We start from the raw sequence: 21505 nt of genomic DNA, 5'->3' as shown, positions 1-21505 counted from the left end.
CTCTGGTGGCACATCAAGGTTATTTGATTTAACACTGCTTTTCGGTTCCAAATCTTGAACAACACATGGTTTTACACTTCTAGTGTGTTGGTTTCCACCAAACTTACGTTTCTTGAATAGACTAGCACTTCTAGGCATGTTTAAATTACGTCAAACTGCACCAGATTACGTCGGTAGTCACTGTTTCACTCAAAATAAACAAACAATTGCCAAGCGACTGCGAAATAACAGTGTGACTAACATCGAGCCCCACGTTTTTTTCTGTCAGAGATGAAAATCAAAGCCTTCTATAAAATGTAGTTTCCGAGATATTCACATACAAACAGATGCACGTCCGAAATTTGGTGATCTCGCGGATACGCATGTAAGACTTCAAAATTAAAAATAAAATACTTCTAAACGTCACACACAGATAATTTATGCACTATTTTGTGGAGGAAAGAGTACGTAATATTCTAGGTCATGTTTTGTAAAACGTGAAAATTTTCGAATTTTTGCCAGCAAACTCCCCTTCATTTTCTCTGTACACATACTCGAAGATACTTTTATGATGTGAATGCTTCTAGCGAAATGATTGGTCTGAGCGATCTACTTACTTGTGCACATTGTGTTACATTTTTTAATGTTTTTAGGCTGTGCAGATCTTCCTGCTACAATTTACTTGCATTGCGGCTTCTGTGTGTATGACAGCATCTTCCTCAAAATCATCATGGAACTTCTGACTAGCTATTTATACATACTGAGAAAAGTAACGATTCAAAACACTTCCCTGACGCAGATACAACGTTAGTTTTATGTTTCCATTCAGGATGACAAGCAGTGTCCTGTTTGCTAGAAACTCAGCAATCCATTCACAGAGCTGGTCTGATGTTCTTACGCTTGTACTTTGTTCATTAGGAGGCAGTACGGAAATGTATCGATTGCTTCCAGCAGTCAAGGAAGACGGTATCAAGGAGGCAGTACGGAATTGTATCGAATGCTTCCAGAAGTCAAGGAAGACGGTATGAACCTGAGTGCCAGTAAAATGAGATCGTCATGTCATGGATCAATAGAGCGAGCTGAGTTTCACACGTTCTTAGTTTTCGGAATTCCTGTTGTTTCCCAGAGAGGAAATTTTTGGTCTCCAGAAATGTCGTAAAACGTGAGAATAGAATATGTTTCAAACTTGAACAGCAGGCCGACCTTAGATACATTTGGCTATAATTTGGTGTGCCTGTACACACCCTTCGTAGAAGTGGGAATGACTCTCGCTTTTATCCGATCACTAGTAACACTTGGCTTCTCCAGCGACTTACGGTACACTTCTGCAGAAGACGACAACAAGATCTTCTGAATACTCTACGTATAATCATATCGGTACTGTCAGAATACGTCTCCACAAGTCAAGCAGACAGCTTGTTGGAGCCCGATCGCAGAAATCTATCCCTCACAGATCGCCTTCGCCCCAGTACAAATGCCAATGATGTTCGTATTATTACATACACGTTACTACTCAAGAAGAACTTCGTTGTGGTCAACAATGCCCTCATAGAAGAAACAAACGGCTACTAACTACTCAAATATCTTCTCCTCGCTTATGAAATTGCTAATTGCATTCATTAACACTACCCAGGACTCACACGCGAATTCTCCTAAATTATTGAGGATACTGGAGGACAGTGGTGTATCGTCTCCTCAAAATTTAGGTCCTAGCGTTGATGTACGTTTTTCCCTCATGACTCAGTGCTATTTCAATCTAATCATAAAGCTATGCTTACCATATGAGCTTCCATATCAGTAACTCCAACAATTTAAGTGTAACAAACTAGGTTTTTTGCACTATTTAGCTAAACAACTACAATCCAGTAACTTAGTTTTAAATCACAAATAAATCAGCTCAGTGTAATCATTTGACGACATACAAATCACTGCAAGATAAGCTAAAAACTATCAATCGAATGCTACTTCCCTTCCTGGGGTTTTTCCGTGGTTTCCACTGGCTGTAAGGTGAAGTGCATGAACTACACCAATCACAAGAGGCTGTGTCCTTTTCTGACACCCTTTTCAATCCGAGCACTTCATTCTTTGTCTCCCATTTTAATTTTTCCCTCCTGGTTCTTGTGCTTATTGTATATTATGACTCTGTAGCTTACACACACGGGAATTCTAACTCCTTATAGCACTTTACATTGTCGAACGCTTTTTCTAGTTCGACGAATTGTATCTCACTGTCCTCCAACAGGTCCCCAGTTTCATCTCAATAAAAAACAAAATTTCATTACCACTGTTAGTTCCATACCCCCTTCGCCTCCATAGCTGAAGTGTCGGGGTGTCTGATGGCCATGTAATTGGCAGAGGAAGAATTCCCGGTACTATGTTTTTCAATTGTGCAAACACTGGAATGGAGAACACTCAGCTTCTCGATACCAGTTGACACTTGACTGAGAAGCATCAGTTGCAGCTGACGCGGGGAGCGTGGGGTGCTCATCTCATGCTACTTCATACCACATTCTGATGACGCCATTGGCGAATGATGACACGGTGACGGGTCGTCGTTCATGGTCCTTAAGGGCTGAAAATGGAACTCATGAAGTTGATCACCTCAAGGCAGTCTGTTTGTGACCGTCAACCGCCATGTAATTTTGACCATAATGGTTTGTAAAAGCTCTGCACGTGCATCTCTTCTAGTCCAACGAAATGGTGTTAAAGTTATAATAATGAGTTCATTCATAAAACTGTTCATGTCATTTCTCCGTCTATTGTCGTAGTGAGATAGGTAGTTCTTGATGTATCTACTTACCTTCAGTTACTGGGCATGTCCCGTAAGAACATGGCCTACATCAAGGGAAGGGGGCTGTCAGGACCACAGAAGAGAATTCCAGTTGACATCTTTCTCTTTACATTGGCCAGATCGTGGTTCTGTCAGATGTAATCGAACACCATTCCAGAGAACACGAGACACCTCTTCATAATACCTGGGTACTATGTGAGGTGAGTGCCAACATTCGGACACGTTCTGCAAACTGGTATAAGCTTCTATGTGATTGCTGACTCGGTGTGATATTTTGTATAAGTGTTTGTTGCTATCTTGAATTTCAGAGCGACCGAAAGCCCACTGGTGGGTGTTATAATTTTTGGCTGATGAAATTAATTTTAATCATTCTAGATTACTAGCTATTTCACAACTGGAAAAATGAACTGTTTTTATTTCCTTACTTTGGTGTTATAATCTCTAAAAGGTCGTCGTCCATTGTCGAAACAATATTCATAATCTTTTCTGGGTCTGCTTTTGCTGGGTACAATTTTTCTTCAACGACTTGATGGTCTGAGTGGCAGAAGGAGGTCGAGATGTACAGGAATACCTGAAAAACAATATTTTTAAACAGTCTATTGGTAAAATTGTTTTATCAATACATGTTGTAATTATAAAGCAGTACGTGTTCCTGAAATAAAAGTGATTTTAAATACAAACAGAACTTTTTATTTAAATGGATACTCTGCCTAATGGAATCCTAGATCGAAAGTCATAACATGCAGTTTAGTAACTTCCTCATGCATCACTGACAGTTTACACAGCGAAGTAGTTATGGAAGTAATGCAAGCTTTCAGGTTCTCAGAAGAGAAGGCAAAACTGTGTACTCAATTCTCGAAAAGGAAATTAAACTGAATATTAAGTTATCAAATTTTAATCCATTATTTAGTGTAGAAGCATTTTAATTTCACTAGTTACAGCTGTCCACACATTTTGAATCAGAATGTTTTTTTCACAAAAGAAGTGTTGATAAGTATCGTATCATACTTTGTTCTGACTTACTCCTGTTAATTAGATAAACTGGACGGTTCTGGACTATAAGGTAAGATCTCAGGAATGGCGACTTGGGTACATTTTGCAATAACTTATTGTCTGGCTGTTTGAGGATAGTTGCAAAGGCATCACTGATTACAGAAGGAGTTGAAGTTATTGTTGAAGTTATTCAGCTGGAGCTGCAGGGAATTATAGGACGAATGAAGGGTGCGGTGGACTGCAGGGAAACTGGCGTGGTTAGCTTACTGATGAAAAAACAGGGAAGAGGGCTCTTATGGGAAGTTGGTTTTGTACAGGAGATAGAGCAGGAGTGTCAGGAGCGGCCTTGACGCATTCCTGCAGCGAGGACGAATATACTGGGGTGGTCACTGTTCACTATTGCGCAACATGGGCCATCAGTTACAAAGGATGCAATTTATCACTTGTTGTCGATTGGAACCACGTACCAGAACCCACCACGAGATTTAATGTCGTTTGGTGGCGTTACAAACACGTGGCTCAGTAAGGAATCATTCAAAAGGAAATAAAGGCCGAAAATAAGGAAATCCAATTGCATAAGCCGCTATGACAGAGGACGGATTTTTATTGTCCGACACTTAACATTCAAATAGTTTACATTCAAAGTGAATGAAAACAGGAGAAAATGGTATAAAGATATTCATCAGAAAAGGTAAAACTATGTATGTGGAAGAGCAATACCTATGAAATTTGATGAAATTGAAATTCTTCTCACCTCTTCTTCTGAAGTTAGGAAAATAATAAACTCATTCAAAATTAGAAGCTTGCATGGAATTGATGGCTTCTCCAACAAAGTACTAAATGCTTATTCTAAACAGTTAAGTAGGATTTTCAGCCACATATGTAATAGCTCACTGAAATAGGACATTTTTATTTGATAGTCTGAAATCTACTGTTGAACCATTGCATGAAAAGGGGGATTGGTCCAAAGGCAACAACTACCGCCCAGTCTCACTTCTGACACCTTTGCCAAAACTTATTGAAAATGTAATATGTTCAGGAGTAACTTCAAGTATTTGAAAAAATAAATTACCAACAAAACGCCAGTTTGGTGTTCAGAAAGGTTTTTCAACAACAAATGCTCTATATGCTTTCCCTGATCAAATTTTGAATGCTCTGAATAACCGAACATCACCAGTTGGGATTTTTGTGGTCTATGAATGGCTTTTTATTGTATAAATCATGGAATTCTTCTAGATAAACTTAAATACTGTGGTATGAGTGGGACAGTGCCTAAATGAATTGATACATATTTAACTAGGCTAGTGCAGAAGGTTAAACACACAGTTCACACAATGCTCAAAAATCAGAAGATTTCTCAGATTTGGGTGGTATCAAGAACGGGTCTGACAAGGTTTAATATTGCGTCCCTTACGGTTCTTAATGTATGCTAATGACATGCCAGTCTATATTCATGATGATGCAAATCTAGTTCTTTTTGCTGATGATACAAGTTTAGTAATAACAGCCAACAAACAGGAAATCGCTGAGGAATTTGAATATAATGTCCTGCAGGAAATTATTAACTGACTGTCAAAAATTTTGATACAACACAGTATATTCAGATCCGTACAGTAAATGGTACAAAACCATTAATACAGAATTTGAAAAGAAATCTGTAGCTATGGAAGAATATTGCAAAATTTTGGGTGGGCACATTGATGGGGATTGAATTGGAAGAAACACATAGATGATTCGATACATTTTCTACTTATATGATTAACGTTATTGCAAATTTTGGTGATAAACATAGAAGTAAATTAGCTTACAGACCTGTTTTCATTTTCCGCTTTCATGTAGCATCATGTTTTGGGTTAATTGATCAATAAGTAAAAACACATTAATTGCACAAAACTTGTACTCAGAATAATCGCTGGATCCAAGATCATCTTGCAGACATTTATTTAAGGAGCTATTCACAATTATATATTTATAAAATTGTGAAGCTACTGTGAATATCTGTAGCTCCTTATATATATATATATATATATATATATATATATATATATATATATATATATTGTGAAGCTACTGTCAGTATCGGTGTAGATATATATTTATTTATGAATTTGGCTAGCTATGACCGCATACAACTTAAGACTTATGGTGTTTCTTTTTCTTCTGTTCTTACCAGTATTTCTTCATTTTCTCGCCCACTGCTCGTCTCTGCTCATCTGTCCACACTCTCTTGAGTCGAGGTTTTGGCTCATCTTCTTCATAGTTTGCGTTTCGTATCAGTAGCCTGTAGTGATTCCTGTCACGTATTATTTCTTCTGTAACACCTATTTTGTTGGCGTCTTGCTTTACTACTTCTATCCATCCTACAGTTGTTTTTTTTCAGCTTACTAACGTAATTAACCCCCCCCCCCCCCCCATGAACCATGGACCTTGCCGTTGGTGGGGAGGCTTGCGTGCCTCAGCGATACAGATGGCCGTACCGTAGGTGCAACCACAATGGAGGGGTATCTGTTGAGAGGCCAGACAAACATGTGGTTCCTGAAGAGGGGCAGCAGCCTTTTCAGTAGTTGCAGGGGCAACAGTCTGGATGATTGACTGATCTGGCCTTGCAACATTAACCAAAACGGCCTTGCTGTGCTGGTACTGCGAACGGCTGAAAGCAAGGGGAAACTACAGCCGTAATTTTTCCCGAGGACATGCAGCTTTACTGTATGATTAAATGATGATGGCGTCCTCTTGGGTAAAATATTCCGGAGGTAAAATAGTCCCCCATTCGGATCTCCGGGTGGGGACTACTCAAGAGGACGTCGTTATCAGGAGAAAGAAAACTGGCATTCTACGGATCGGAGCGTGGAATGTCAGATCCCTTAATCGGGCAGGTAGGTTAGAAAATTTAAAAAGGGAAATGGATAGGTTAAAGTTAGATATAGTGGGAATTAGTGAAGTTCGGTGGCAGGAGGAACAAGACTTTTGGTCAGGTGATTACAGGGTTATAAATACAAAATCAAATAGGGGTAATGCAGGAGTAGGTTTAATAATGAATAAAAAAATAGGAGTGCGGGTTAGCTACTACAAACAGCATAGTGAACGCATTATTGTGGCCAAGATAGACACAAAGCCCATGCCTACTACAGTAGTACAAGTTTATATGCCAACTAGCTCTGCAGATGATGAAGAAATTGATGAAATGTATGACGAGATAAAAGAAATTATTCAGGTAGTGAAGGGAGACGAAAATTTGATAGTCATGGGTGACTGGAATTCGTCAGTAGGAAAAGGGAGAGAAGGAAACATAGTAGGTGAATATGGATTGGGGGGAAGAAATGAAAGAGGAAGCCGCCTTGTAGAATTTTGCACAGAGCATAACTTAATCATAGCTAACACTTGGTTCAAGAATCATAAAAGAAGGTTGTATACCTGGAAGAATCCTGGAGATACTAATAGGTATCAGATAGATTATATAATGGTAAGACAGAGATTTAGGAACCAGGTTTTAAATTGTAAGACATTTCCAGGAGCAGATGTGGATTCTGACCACAATCTATTGGTTATGAACTGCAGATTGAAACTGAAGAAACTGCAGAAAGGTGGGAATTTATGGAGATGGGACCTGGATAAACTGAAAGAACCAGAGGTTGTAGAGAGTTTCAGGGAGAGCATAAGGGAACAAATGACAGGAATGGGGGAAAGAAATACAGTAGAAGAAGAATGGGTAGCTCTGAGGGATGAAGTAGTGAAGGCAGCAGACGATCAAGTAGGTAAAAAGACGAGGGCTAATAGAAATCCTTGGGTAACAGAAGAAATATTGAATTTAATTGATGAAAGGAGAAAATATAAAAATGCAGTAAATGAAGCAGGCAAAAGGGAATACAAACGTCTCAAAAATGAGATCGACAGAAAGTGCAAAATGGCTAAGCAGGGATGGCTAGAGGACAAATGTAAGGATGTAGAGGCTTGTCTCACTAGGGGTAAGATAGATACTGCCTACACGAAAATTAAAGAGACCTTTGGAGAGAAGAGAACCACTTGTATGAATATCAAGAGCTCAGATGGCAACCCAGTTCTAAGCAAAGAAGGGAAGGCCGAAAGGTGGAAGAAGTATATAGAGGGTCTATACAAGGGCGATGTACTTGAGGACAATATTATGGAAATGGAAGAGGATGTAGATGAAGATGAAATGGGAGATAAGATACTGCGTGAAGAATTTGACAGAACACTGAAAGACCTGAGTCGAAACAAGGCCCCGGGAGTAGACAACATTACATTAGAACTACTGATGGCCTTGGGAGAGCCAGTCATGACAAAACTCTACCATCTGGTGAGCAAGATGTATGAGACAGGCGAAATACCCACAGACTTCAAGAAGAATATAATAATTCCAATACCAAAGAAAGCAGGTGTTGACAGATGTGAAAATTAGCGAACTATCAGTTTAATAAGTCACAGCTGCAAAATACTAACGCGAATTCTTTACAGACGAATGGAAAAACTGGTAGAAGCGGACCTCGGGGAAGATCAGTTAGGATTCCGTAGAAATGTTGGAACACGTGAGGCAATACTAACCTTACGACTTATCTTAGAAGAAAGATTAAGAAAAGGCAAACCTACGTTTCTAGCATTTGTAGACTTGGAGAAAGCTTTTGACAACGTTAACTGGAATACTCTTTTTCAAATTCTGAAGGTGGCAGGGGTAAAATACAGGGAGCGAAAGGCCATTTACAATTTGTACAGAAACCAGATAGCAGTTATAAGAGTCGAGGGGCATGAAAGGGAAGCAGTGGTTGGGAAAGGAGTGAGACAGGGTTGTAGCCTCTCCCCGATGTTATTCAATCTGTATATTGAGCAAGCAGTAAAGGAAACAAAAGAAAAATTCGGAGTAGGTATTAAAATTCATGGAGAAGAAGCAAAAACTTTGAGGTTCGCCGATGACATTGTAATTCTGTCAGAGACAGCAAAGGACTTGGAAGAGCAGTTGAACGGAATGGACAGTGTCTTGAAAGGAGGATATAAGATGAACATCAACAAAAGCAAAACGAGGATAATGGAATGTAGTCAAATTAAATCGGGTGATGCTGAGGGGATTAGATTAGGAGATGAGACACTTAAAGTAGTAAAGGAGTTTTGCTATTTAGGGAGTAAAATAACTGATGATGGTCGAAGTAGAGAGGATATAAAATGTAGACTGGCAATGGCAAGGAAATCGTTTCTGAAGAAGAGAAATTTGTTAACATCGAGTATAGATTTAAGTGTCAGGAAGTCGTTTCTGAAAGTATTTGTATGGAGTGTAGCCATGTATGGAAGTGAAACATGGACGATAACCAGTTTGGACAAGAAGAGAATAGAAGCTTTCGAAATGTGGTGCTACAGAAGAATGCTGAAGATAAGGTGGGTAGATCACGTAACTAATGAGGAGGTATTGAATAGGATTGGGGAGAAGAGAAGTTTGTGGCACAACTTGACTAGAAGAAGGGATCGGTTGGTAGGACATGTTTTGAGGCATCAAGGGATCACAAATTTAGCATTGGAGGGCAGCGTGGAGGGTAAAAATCGAAGAGGGAGACCAAGAGATGAATACACTAAGCAGATTCAGAAGGATGTAGGTTGCAGTAGGTACTGGGAGATGAAGAAGCTTGCACAGGATAGAGTAGCATGGAGAGCTGCATCAAACCAGTCTCAGAACTGAAGACCACAACAACAACAACAACAACGTAATTAAAAATTTTCATTGTAATCCGTGTTTCTTCCATTCTTTTTAAATGTCCATAAAATTTTAGCCATCTCTTCCTCATTGTATCTGTGATCTTTTCTGTATTTTTGTATAAGTCTTCATTTCTTCATTTAATCTACCTATTTTCCTTGTTTTTCTCAAGACGTAGAATTTTTCTTAGTATTATGTTAGGCACTCTGGTCCATACGTTGGTTGTGTCCTAATAACTGAATTATAATGTCTAATCTTCGCTTGTATGGATATTGATTTCTTATTGTAGTAGTTTTGTGTTAATTTACATGCAAATTCTAACATTTTATTCTTTCTTTATTTGTTGTATTATCCAGTCCATTGGCTTGGTTCCACTCGCCTAGGTATTTGAATCTATCAACTCTTTTAATTTTTCCATACTTTGTTTTCATACACTTTTCTGTATTATGTTTGTGTTCTATATACTCGGGTTTTTCATAGGATGATTTTAGCCCAGTCCTTTCCGCAATCTCGTAACAGATCATGCATAACTATTGTGTCTGTTAGGTTTTCAGTTATCAATGCCATATGCTCCGCAAAGGCTTAACATTTCACTTCAAATTTGTTCTTTCCTTCGCCCATGCTTATACCCTTTGAGGCTCTGTTTTTTAATGTGCTTTCCCATGTTTTTACTCTTTTATCTAAAACCAAGTTAAAGAGAATTGGGGACAGTTCATCTCCTTGTCGAACTCCTGTTTTGATTTTGAATGGTTCAGAAATTTCGCCTTGAAACTTAATTCTTGATGTTGTATCTGTGAGCGTTTGTTCAAGTCCTCTGGTGTTTTCATCTATCCCTGATTCATAAAGTATCTGGAATAGTGTTTGTCTGTTAACTGAGCCATAGGCCTTCTTCAAGTCCACGAAAGTAACTACTATATACACTACAGGCTACAAAGGCTAAACATTTCACTTCAAATTTGTTCTTTCCTTCGCCCATGCTTATACCCTTTGAGGCTCTGTTTTTTAATGTGCTTTCCCATGTTTTTACTCTTTTATGTAAAACCAAGTTAAAGAGAATTGGGGACAGTTCATCTCCTTGTCGAACTCCTGTTTTGATTTTGAATGGTTCAGAAATTTTGCCTTGAAACTTAATTCTTGATGTTGTATCTGTGAGCATTTGTTCAAGTCCTCTGGTGTTTTCATCTATCCCTGATTCATAAAGTATCTGGAATAGTGTTTGTCTGTTAACTGAGCCATAGGCCTTCTTCAAGTCCACGAAAGTAACTACTATATACACTACAGGCTACAAAGGCTAAACATTTCACTTCAAATTTGTTCTTTCCTTCGCCCATGCTTATACCCTTTGAGGCTCTTTTTTTTAATGTGCTTTCCCATGTTTTTACTCTTTTATCTAAAACCAAGTTAAAGAGAATTGGGGACAGTTCATCTCCTTGTATTCCCTTATGAAATTTGTTATTAATAACCCATCCCAACACAAAAGCAATTGGAAGACAGTCTGAATTCACTACTTTGGCACAGAATTGAGTGAATTTTTCTGCCACAAAAATCTCTGGTCACTTACCAAATAGCATTACAAGTCTGATAGATTGGTAACCAACATTTGAAAAGAAATTAAGAGAATTTCTGAATGACAACTCCTTCTACTGCAAAAGAAAGACTTGAATGATGGCATGTACAGAAATTTTTTGTTAAACTGACATATTCCACATCATTACAAAGTATCATATTCATGATCTATGGATTAAGTATTCATCTAGTCTAATCTAATCCATTCATAAAATGAGCGTCTCCGAAACGTCAAGGCTGATCGGGTGTTTCGTAGCTACTACTGTGAGCATCTATGTGAAGTGGTTGAAAAAAATAGAACTCCTAATCAGGCGACAGGCTGTTGGACTTCCATGTTATTTACAGAACATGGAACTCCGATGCTTGGCCACTCTTTGAAGCAAGATTGGTGGTGGGCGATATGTGGCAGACCTAACGACGGAGTATAATTCTAATACAAGTGTTTCAGCCCTCACTATTCAGTGCACATTTATGAATGTAGTCCTCTACAGGCGAAGAACTTTACATAATCAGATGTCGACCAACAAAGTTGTCAGTTACCATTGCGGTAGTCACAGGATCATCGAGACAGGACAGCGAAATAGTGGCAATGGCTCGCCTGATCAGCTGAAACACAGTTTCTTGTTTCCCCAGGGCGATGGTCATGCCTGGGGAACGGCTGCACAAAACATGCAATGTGCCATGAACACATGCTAATAGGGTTACTACAAAGCTATGCTGGTCATTCACATGGACTCCATGGGACATGTGACAGTAGTGACAGTAATCGTAGGATCCATGACAGCTGTAGACTATGTGAACTTGAATGTGGAGCACCAGCTTCCCTTCAAGTATGATGACCTCCCCCTCCCCCCCCTCCCCAATGGCAATAGCATCTTGCATCAGGATAGCTTCCTTTGTTAGAAGGCCAGAATCGTCCGACAGTGGTTTGAGTAGCATGATAGTAATCATACATAGAAGTTTTGGCAACCAAATTGTCCTTATGTGAACCTGTGGAAATACTTCTGGCTCACTTTTGGGCCCACGCCTCACGCCCAGAAAACACCGGCGCGTAATTTAACTGCATCACCAATGAATAGGCCTACTGAGGTCTTGTCGAATCGACCTCATGCACAATGGCTACTTCATTGCGTTCCAAATGTGGACCATTATGGCATTAATCAGAAAAACAAAGTGCTTGACAAAAAAGTGCAAAACCCAGAATAGGAGGAGGAGGAAACGAAATGAAATTTAAATGGTTTAGAGGGTATATGACATCATTTTAGTGATTACATAGTCTAGTCATTTTTGCAAAGAACATGGCAATATGAGCCCACTTATGACTATGATACCACTGGCCTGGATACACACACTAATCTGGTTGGGAAAGATGTCATAGAGTCATTGGATCCTTTCCTGGGGGAACGTGGCTCACAACCACAGTAACTGGTCCTTGATATCATGAATCCGACACTGTGATGGAGTTGACGTTTGAGTTGTGCCCATATATGTTTTGTTGGGGACAGGTGTATGTCCATACATTTTCTGTCAGTGACATGTGTATGTTGTTGGCCGCAGGAGTAACTTACTGTACCACAGACAGTTCATAGAGACACATGCCTCATACGAAAGATCGTTGTCCTGATGAAAAATGGTATCATGATACTTCATAAGAGAGTTAACACATGATGATGCATGATGTTCATGGTTTATAATTGTGCTGTCACATTTCTACGAATAGATACCAATCAAACTTGAATTCATATACAATGGTTCCCTAACCCATGATGGCAGGAGTAACAGTGTTTTGCCCCTCCAATACATTGGATGTAAGGGACCTCTCCCTAGGTCGTCACCAACTCGCAGAACCGCACGTCACTCATTAGCAGTCCTTACTTCTCGGTCACAGTGTCACCCCAGATGTGGCAAGTTGTGCTGTGGTATTAACTGCAGCCTACGCATGCGACACTAATTTCCTAGTCCAAATGCTACTAGTCCCCAACCAATGATGTGGGTTGGCACAGAACGTTGAAGGGAGCTCATTACCTATTGTCTGCTTGTAGGTACAGATGTCAAGGGGCTATGATGTGCTTGGTGTACTATACCATGATCCTCCCTTGTGGGGGTCAGATGCTGTCCACTGGAACCATGACGATGAGTATGAGTGACCTCACATTTCCACACAGTCCAACATCAGGCCAATAGCGCATCCCAATGCCCCACAAATCTGGAACCAACATGATTCAACTTGGAAGCCAAATGGAGACCCACAATGAGGCCCCTTTCAAACCCTGTCATGTGGTGATTCAGCTACTTCATGACAGTACACAGCATCTTCATGTCCTTCACTGTGATCATGCCGTGGTAACAACAGTAAACATGAATAAAACTAATGCACACTGGTGACCATTCTGCTGGTCAAAAAGAATTGTAACTCTAATCATTTGCATATCCGCTGGTTATGTGTACATGTATCAAGCTACATTGATATCCCACCATGTCTACAGCATGCTTCAATTATTTTCAATGAGTGGCTCTTGGCTCGTCGGTGTAAATACACTCCCTTACTCTAAGAGCATGTTACGCCGTTTTACACATTCCTCAGACCTGCAGGTTGGGCAGCTGCTCGGCCAGCTGCAGCACGCGCTTCGTGCCCACCACGTTGGTGTTGACGGCCTTGCGCAGGCTGTCGTCGAAGCGGACGCTGGCGGCGCAGTGGAAGACGACGCTGACGTCACGCCGCAGGGCAGCCATGTCCTGCTCTGCCAGCCAGAAGTCCGGCGAGCTGACATCGCCGGAGATCACAGACAGATGGCGTGCGAAGTCGGGCCGCTCTCCTCGAAGCTTCGAGAACAGCTGCACAAACAAACGTGGCACTGCTGACGACAGAGCGAATTCCATGTATATTCCGGTAAGCTGATGGATCGAAGACCTTATAAAAGAAGATCTAAAGTCCCTAATCAGATTTGGTTCAATGAGTTGATAAAAAAGTTATTTTAAAGACTTTTGGTTGAGAAGGGAGCAGGAGCAGGAAATTCACACTGAATCCTTCAAGTTTGACTGTGCTAGTGGCACTGACCATTATACTCTATTCAATATAGATTGTCATCCTCCAGTTGCTGTGTAACAAACGCAGAGTGTAAATTACGTCACCAAAAAGGGAAATAATAGCCTTCAGCACTCTAAATGTCGATTTTCTCGAACACCCTTGAACCTTTCCACTCACAGTGATTACAATCATTCACATATTATGGCATCTATGATTAGTAACGGACATTTATTAATCTAAACCAAAACCACATACCGAGCTACGTGTCAAGACCACTATGTGGGGCGGCCGACTGGTTAACTTATTAATAATCATTATTAATCACAGGAGGAAATTGGAACTGTTGTAGATATTGTTCGCAGTCTTTTACGAGAGGCTGGCAACTATTTCTGTGAACAGCCAGAAAGTGATCATAGTTCCTGGTCTGCAAGTACACATTCTTGTCTAGCCAACTGAAAGAAATGTTTCTATTCTTTGTTTGCTCAGCTGGATCAGGACTATGATTATATCATTTAGAACCACTTATTTTTTCCTTAAAATGATGTGTTTAGGTAAAAATATTGACCTAATTAGTCTGAGACTTGACAGTTTAAACATTATTACACTAAGGCATTTGTTGACAGTGTCTGAAAATGCAACTTTAACTTTTAATTTCATTGTTAATTATGGTGCAATACTGGCTTGCTGCGCACAAACACGTTATGGTGACGTGGCGCTACTAGCAGTGAACTGGGGTAAGACCCGGCACACTCCCTCGCCTCCTTATCTCTATAACGATACAGCGCTTGTTTCGCCACACCATCCCTTATTTAGTTTTCTGGAAAAATTTATTTTTGAACACAATGAAATATTAGAAACAAGGTATTTTCTTATAGTTGACCTCTTTTAAATGAAATTGATTTTTATCAAAATTGCTTAAACAGTACACATATATATATATATATATATATATATATATATATATATATATATATATATATATATATATAGAGAGAGAGAGAGAGAGAGAAACATGACATAATGGACTTATACAAATCATTTACATATATTACATAGAAATAATAAAATTTATTATTATTATTATTCACGTTTGGGCCCTACTGGACCACGCGAAGTACAATCACGGGGCATTCAGTTATTTTCTTTTAGACTTTCTCTCTGCCCAAATTGTTTTCATTCTCTCGGAATGAGCTCTTTTCCTTTCATCAGACCATGTGGTTCCAGTTTTCTTTGGTTTTTCAGCTTGACCAACTACCCAGTCATGAATTTTTTGCCTAAATAATTTTCTGTCTTGAATTTCATCTTGTTTTATATCTGCCTCTTTCATGTCCTCTTTTATAGCAGCAATCCATTTTATTGTCTCAAATTTAGCTTTACTTCGATTTTCGTAGAATTCCACTACTTGTTTAGTTAGTCTGGTAGCATCCATTCTTTTAATATGCCCATAAAATTTTAATCTGCGTTTTTTCATATCTGAATATATGCTGGTGTATTGTTGAATTTCACTGTTTGCTCTTAGCCTGTATGTTCCTTCTTCAGTATATTTTGGACCTAGAATTTTTCTGATTACTTTTCTTTCTCTTTTTTGGATTTCTTGAATGTCCTTTTTTCTGTTTAAAATTAGCGTTTCAGCCCCATAAAGGCACTCTGGTTTTATGACCGTGTTGTAATGTCTCAATTTAGAGTACCTCGAGAGACATTTTTTGTTGTAGATGTCTTTTGTAAGTCTAAAAGCTGTCTCCATCTTTTGACAACGAATTTCATTTCCAATTTTTTCTAGACCAGTCTCTGAGATTGTTTCACCTAAATATTTGAATTGTGAGACTCTTTTGATTTTTCCATACTTAGTTTCCAAAAGTTTGGGTGCCAGTTTGTTGCTAGTCATATACTGTGTTTTTTCTATAATTAGAAATTTTTTACATATGTTTTTCAGTCTTTACATGACAGAGAAACACACAATTTTTTTCACTTTTCAGTAGTCACATAATGCATCACTATCGTAGGCACCAATGTGAGCGTCCATACGACACTTTCCCTAAATCATTAGAAGTAGGGGTGGGAATTCACTTATCCATAATTTTTTATTACGAAAATGAAAGGGGATGATTCACTGCGAAGATTGTGTCGTCCTTGCTTCCTTTTCCACTACAGCATGTAGGCTGCGTTTCATGAAGCCTGCATGCTCCTGAGGAACAGATAACATAGCCTAAGCTTCTGTTCTCAACTTAAAGGTAAGGGAGGACAAAACACATTTTATATTTTACTTTCCTGTAATAGTTCAAGTAACCGAGAAGTTACCAGCAGGAATATCGGCAACAGGTTATATCCGAAAAAATAAGATTTTCTACTTCACTATTTAGCCTGAATCAAAGGCTTTATATTTAGCTTTTCCTTTTTTTGCATAAAACATAGCTTTTATGCACTGAAGTTCAATTTATTTTCTTGGTTACCACACTTATAATCATTATTAGTCATAGGAGGAAATTGGAACCGTTGTAGATATTGTTCGCCGTCTTTTAAGAGCGCCTGGTAACTATTTCTGTTGTCAGCCAGAAATCGACCATAGTTCCCAGTCTGCAAGTCCACGTTCTTGTCCAGCCCACTGAAAAAATGTTTCTACTCTCTGTTTGCTCTGCTGGATCAGGACTATGATTACAAATGAAGATTTTGAGTTCTAATTGGTACATATATTTGGTAAAGTTTCAAGCGCACAAGACTGTAATATTCATTATGTTCATACTGACATTAAGTCTCTCTACCCTAAACGGCACTATGAGCAGTTCAGAGGCGACCTTCAAGGTAAGTTCCTACTAAATTGTCTTTCGCCATGACTACTGATAATTAATATAAATGGTCGCCATAAAAGTGAAAAATAATTGTCACCACTTGCCACTCGGATTTGTTTTCATTACGGGCGACACACTAACAGTTACTTTTACGAAATCTAAGCGATCCAGGACGGTGTACAGTCCTTGCGAGTTCACTTTCTGTTATTACTGAAAATAAACGCTTTGTAACAGCCTGTTTGTGACGTCATGCGAGGCAGTGCGCACTCTTGCGTTTGACTGACGCGGGCCTTTCGTTGGCTGGGTGCGAAGTGAAGCCTCGTCTTGCCGAGGGACACCTGCTGTCATCCGCCCTATGCACACGGTAGCAGCCTCTAACGGCCGCTTTCGCGGACACACAATATTTAGTAACAATGTTATGAACCAATTTAGAATCTTCGTAATTTTTTCATGCATGTAGATAAGATGGTTACAATCACAGAAAACGTTTTAGCTCTCGTGCATTAAAACTTTTGCTTCTAGAATTTTCAGAACGGAACTGACACTAGAACAAGACCTCTGAACTACAGCTTTAAGAGACCTTGTATTGGTTGTTATTAACATCAAGGTCCTAAAACTAGTTATAGATATATTATTTAATTGGTTTAATGACGTGCTGTAACCAAAACTTTCTAGCATTAATATAACAGATAATCTAACAGATAGAAGGACGTTTTTGTTCCAGATTTACTTTTCAGTAAATTACTCGAAAACTATTAGAAGTAGCTTAATGGGGTCATGTAGTTATTATTTTCATGTTGAAGTGAAGCGTCATACAAATTTTCACATATATATGACGGTAGTATCTGTTCCCGAAGGAACAGTTACCGTGGATGACCATGCAGCTTTGCTAGAAATACTCATTACTCGTGGCAGAGTATGACGGGCAAACATCTATTAGGCGCACTACGAATGTAGTGGTGTGGACATGTTGGGAATGTGGATCTCACGGGGAGCGTGCAAGGGATAAGTCCCTGCAGACGCACCATCCTCTGTGCCCGCGGTGGCTCAGATGCCGGCACACAGTTGCCGGCACGGTAGCTCAGCGTGTTCGGTCAGAGGGTTATCAGCTCTCTGTAATAAAAAAACTGAGTTAATCGATCAACAACGAACCTAAACGGCTGTCTTACGACGTCCGCCCCGAGCAGATGCAACGAACAAAAGCGAACAAAATGAGATTAAAAAAAAAAAGAAAAGAAAAGAAAAAAAAAAAGATGGATAGAGCGTCTGCCATGTAAGCAGGAGATCCCGGGTTCGAGCCCCGGTCGGGGCACACATATTCAACATGTCCCCAATGAAGTACATAAACGCCTGTTTGCAGCTAGGGTGTCCATTTAATTATCATTAAATTTTCACATATTTAAGTCTAATATTTAGAGCCTTCAGGTTTCCTTAAAAACAACTACGACACCCGTCTGCCGATGCAGAGGTTCGAGGTCCCGGCGATCGTGGCAGGGACACCCGCTCCACTAGCGCACGACACACGTACTTCCGAACAGTGTACTAAATGAAATATGCATTGTATTCACAATCCAGCGCCGTGACTACCGCTCTGTGAAACTGTTAGCTCAGAAAACTGTTATAATGCTAGCAGAATGTTTCTGATTTCGTTCGAAATCGGTTGTCACGCACGTTAGAATTGATCGTACTAGTGTCCTCTGTGCCTTTTATCCTTTAAGGAATGTGTGATATTCCGAGAACCATTCCAGAAAAGCTCAGAGCTCCATCTCCTGCTCCTATACTTTACAAAGAACGATTAAGTTAACCACTACATAGCAAATGAATTATCGTTAAATTGAATTACTTCGCCATTTATGATATACAGTCTGCTTTAGGCAGTGGCACGGACCTGCTGTCCCGGCCGCGGGCGCGCGTGGACGAAGACGTGTTTACACCGCCGGTACTCGCGCGAGTTGTTGTCTGTCTCGATCGCCATGGCACACAATTTTCGAAAGACTACGCTCCAGTTTACGTTCGACAACGAATTTGCCAGACCCAAAGCTTTCGAAATAGAGCGTTTTTTGAGGGAAGAAGTTCGTTTACCTGCTGGAGACATAATTGGAATACACCTATCCATTGTAAGCAGTACATTGTACGTAAAGATGACCGATGAAGCTGCGTGTGAAAGAACTCTCTCCGCTGCTCAAAGAGGATTTAAATTTCGACACTCTGATGGCCATATCAGCGATGTAACAATAGCTCTTTCAGGATTGGGTGTGAGGGTCATTCGGATCTTTGAATTGCCGTTTGAGGTGCCAGAATCGATTGTTACTGAATCGCTGCGACCATATGGAACGGTACTTAGTCATAAGCCTGAACGCTGGACAAGTTTTAGTACCTATCCTGTGCTAAACGGCGTGCGACAGGTGCGGATCGTCATTACTAAACATATCCCGTCTTATTTATACATTGGCGGATGTCGAGCTATTGTGATCTACGATGGCCAGCCACGCACCTGTTCTGGCTGTGGTGGAGAAGGACATATCCGCTCGGAGTGCATACAACGCCGCGTCGTGCAACTGCCACATAGAGAAGCGTCACAGCGAGAAGTTCCCACGCAACTGCCGATGACGTACGTGTCGGTGCCTCGCCGGGAGGTGTTGCCAAGTTCGGAGCGTGACAAGGACGTGTTTATGCAAGAGCAGACCAAGTTACGGGAGCATGGAGGTGACTCGGAGAATGTCCCTACACCCACGTCACGTCAGTTGAGGGAGGAACCTTCCGAAAACTCACATGTAGCACGCGACGTGGAAGTAGAGGTCGAGACAGTGGCGCCGGCAACGGAGCAACGAACGATCGACGAACACAGTGAGGCAGCAGAGGACAGGGCACGCAAACAGCGATCGCTTGCAAAGATGCAACTTCTCCGGGACATGATTTACGCCACAGACGTTGATATTCTGCTGATGCAGGAAACCTTCAATACTGCTTTTCCCGACGTGGATGGATACAACACTTATCTAGCGCCGACTCCAGATGGAGGACGTGGCACAGCGATACTAGTCCGGGAAGGGATTCCGATGTGTGACCTCGATTACCTTCCTTCGGCTCTGGGTTTGGCTATGACCGTGAACGGCATTCGTATCGTCAACATCTATGCACCCTCCGGATCTGACAATCGACAGGCGCGTGCACGATTCTACTCGGAGGAGATTGCCCCCCTATTCCATGGGAGGTATGACCACATCTTGGTAGGGGGGGGGGGGGGGATTTTAACTGTGTACTCACACCGAAGGATCAAACTCCTAATTTCAGCTCCTGCCACGCATTGAACACGATCTGCCGGGACATGGCCCTTATGGACACGTGGGAAAAGATCCATGGGCAGCGAGAGGGCTACACATATTTTACTAGCCACTCGGCGAGCAGGCTGGATCGGATTTATGTTTCTGACGGATTAAGAGATCACGTGTTGGCTGCTGAACGTTGGCCCACAGCTTTTACGGATCACCTTGCATATTTATGCACGTTAACCCTCCCACGGCAGCGGGTCTGGCGGAGTCGTAGTTCCTGGAAACTTAATTCCTCCTTATTGGTGGATCTCGAATGTCGCCAGCGGATCGAAGAAACATGTCAGACTTGCACTCGCCGTCTGCCGCTGCACCGTACGGTTCTTTCGTGGTGGCTGCAGTGTGCAAAACCGGCGATACGAAGAGCTCTCATGACGTATGGCAAGGAAAAAGCGAAATGGCTGCGAGATACACTTGATTATTACTACATGGTGCTCCGCGACCTGTCCTCCAGGGCCCCATCGCCCGAGCGTCAAGCAGAAGTCCATCGCATTCAGGCCTGCATTTTATCGATCACGAGACGTCGACTGGAGGGACTTTCGATCCGTGCTCGGTGCTTGGACAACGTCGATGGAGAACGTATTGGCATGCATCATGTGTCCAAAGGACATGCGCGTAATCGCCGATCCCTAATCACAGTCCTCCATGATGACGATGGTCGGACCTTGACGTCACAACAGGCCATTGCTGCTGAGTTTCTGGAGCATTACCGCCTCCTTTTCACTGGGACGCCGACGGACAATCGTACAGGAGAAGAAATTTTGCGACAGATGCAAACGGAGGTGGATGGTCCGGATGCAGAGGCGCTATTGGAACCCCTAACGGAAGATGACATCCGGGGCGCACTCGCGAAGGGTGCGGTGCATAAATCCCCTGGGCCAGATGGGTTGACACTCGAATTTTACCGCGCATTTGCGGATTTAATGATGTCCCAGTTGGTATTGATGTATAATGAGTTATTGAGCCCTGACACGGACGTTCCGTCGCAGTTCATGGCGGGACTGCTTATACCAATACCGAAATCGTCAGCGAGTGTCAGCGCCCATCAATTTAAACCGCTCACGATGCTCAATACTGACTATAAGATCTTTGCGCGAATGTTGGCGGCAAGGCTCAAGACTGTAATATCCAAGACAATACCACCAGACCAGGCTTGTCCAGGGGCTCGGAGAAACATACATTCTATCCTCGGCGAATACCATGACGTAATTTCCCTGACGGAAGCTTGTCGCATGCGAGTGGCGTTCGTATCGGTGGATTTTGATCGTGCCTTTGACAGGATCAACCATGATATCCTTGACAACCATGCGACGCATGGCGATACCACCGGATTTTATT

The 21505-nt window shown here is 41.2% G+C and overlaps 1 protein-coding gene across 1 annotated transcript in view; it reads right to left on the bottom strand.

Annotated features, from left to right (window-relative positions):
- Positions 1-21505, bottom strand: part of LOC126204369 (fatty acyl-CoA reductase 1-like) — a 101936-nt gene that overhangs the window by 66256 nt on the left and 14175 nt on the right. Inside the window, exons 2-3 of the mRNA XM_049938743.1 lie at positions 13611-13859; positions 3196-3341 (exon numbers count right to left, since the gene is read on the bottom strand). Of these exons, the coding sequence (XP_049794700.1) occupies positions 3196-3341; positions 13611-13859 (395 nt within the window). The remainder of the gene's footprint in view (positions 1-3195; positions 3342-13610; positions 13860-21505) is intronic.

This window comes from Schistocerca nitens, chromosome 9 (assembly GCF_023898315.1).
Source record: "Schistocerca nitens isolate TAMUIC-IGC-003100 chromosome 9, iqSchNite1.1, whole genome shotgun sequence".
NCBI classification, from domain to species: domain Eukaryota; kingdom Metazoa; phylum Arthropoda; class Insecta; order Orthoptera; family Acrididae; genus Schistocerca; species Schistocerca nitens.
Note: the sequence above shows the minus strand (reverse complement) of the source record. Positions and strands in the feature narration are given on the sequence as shown.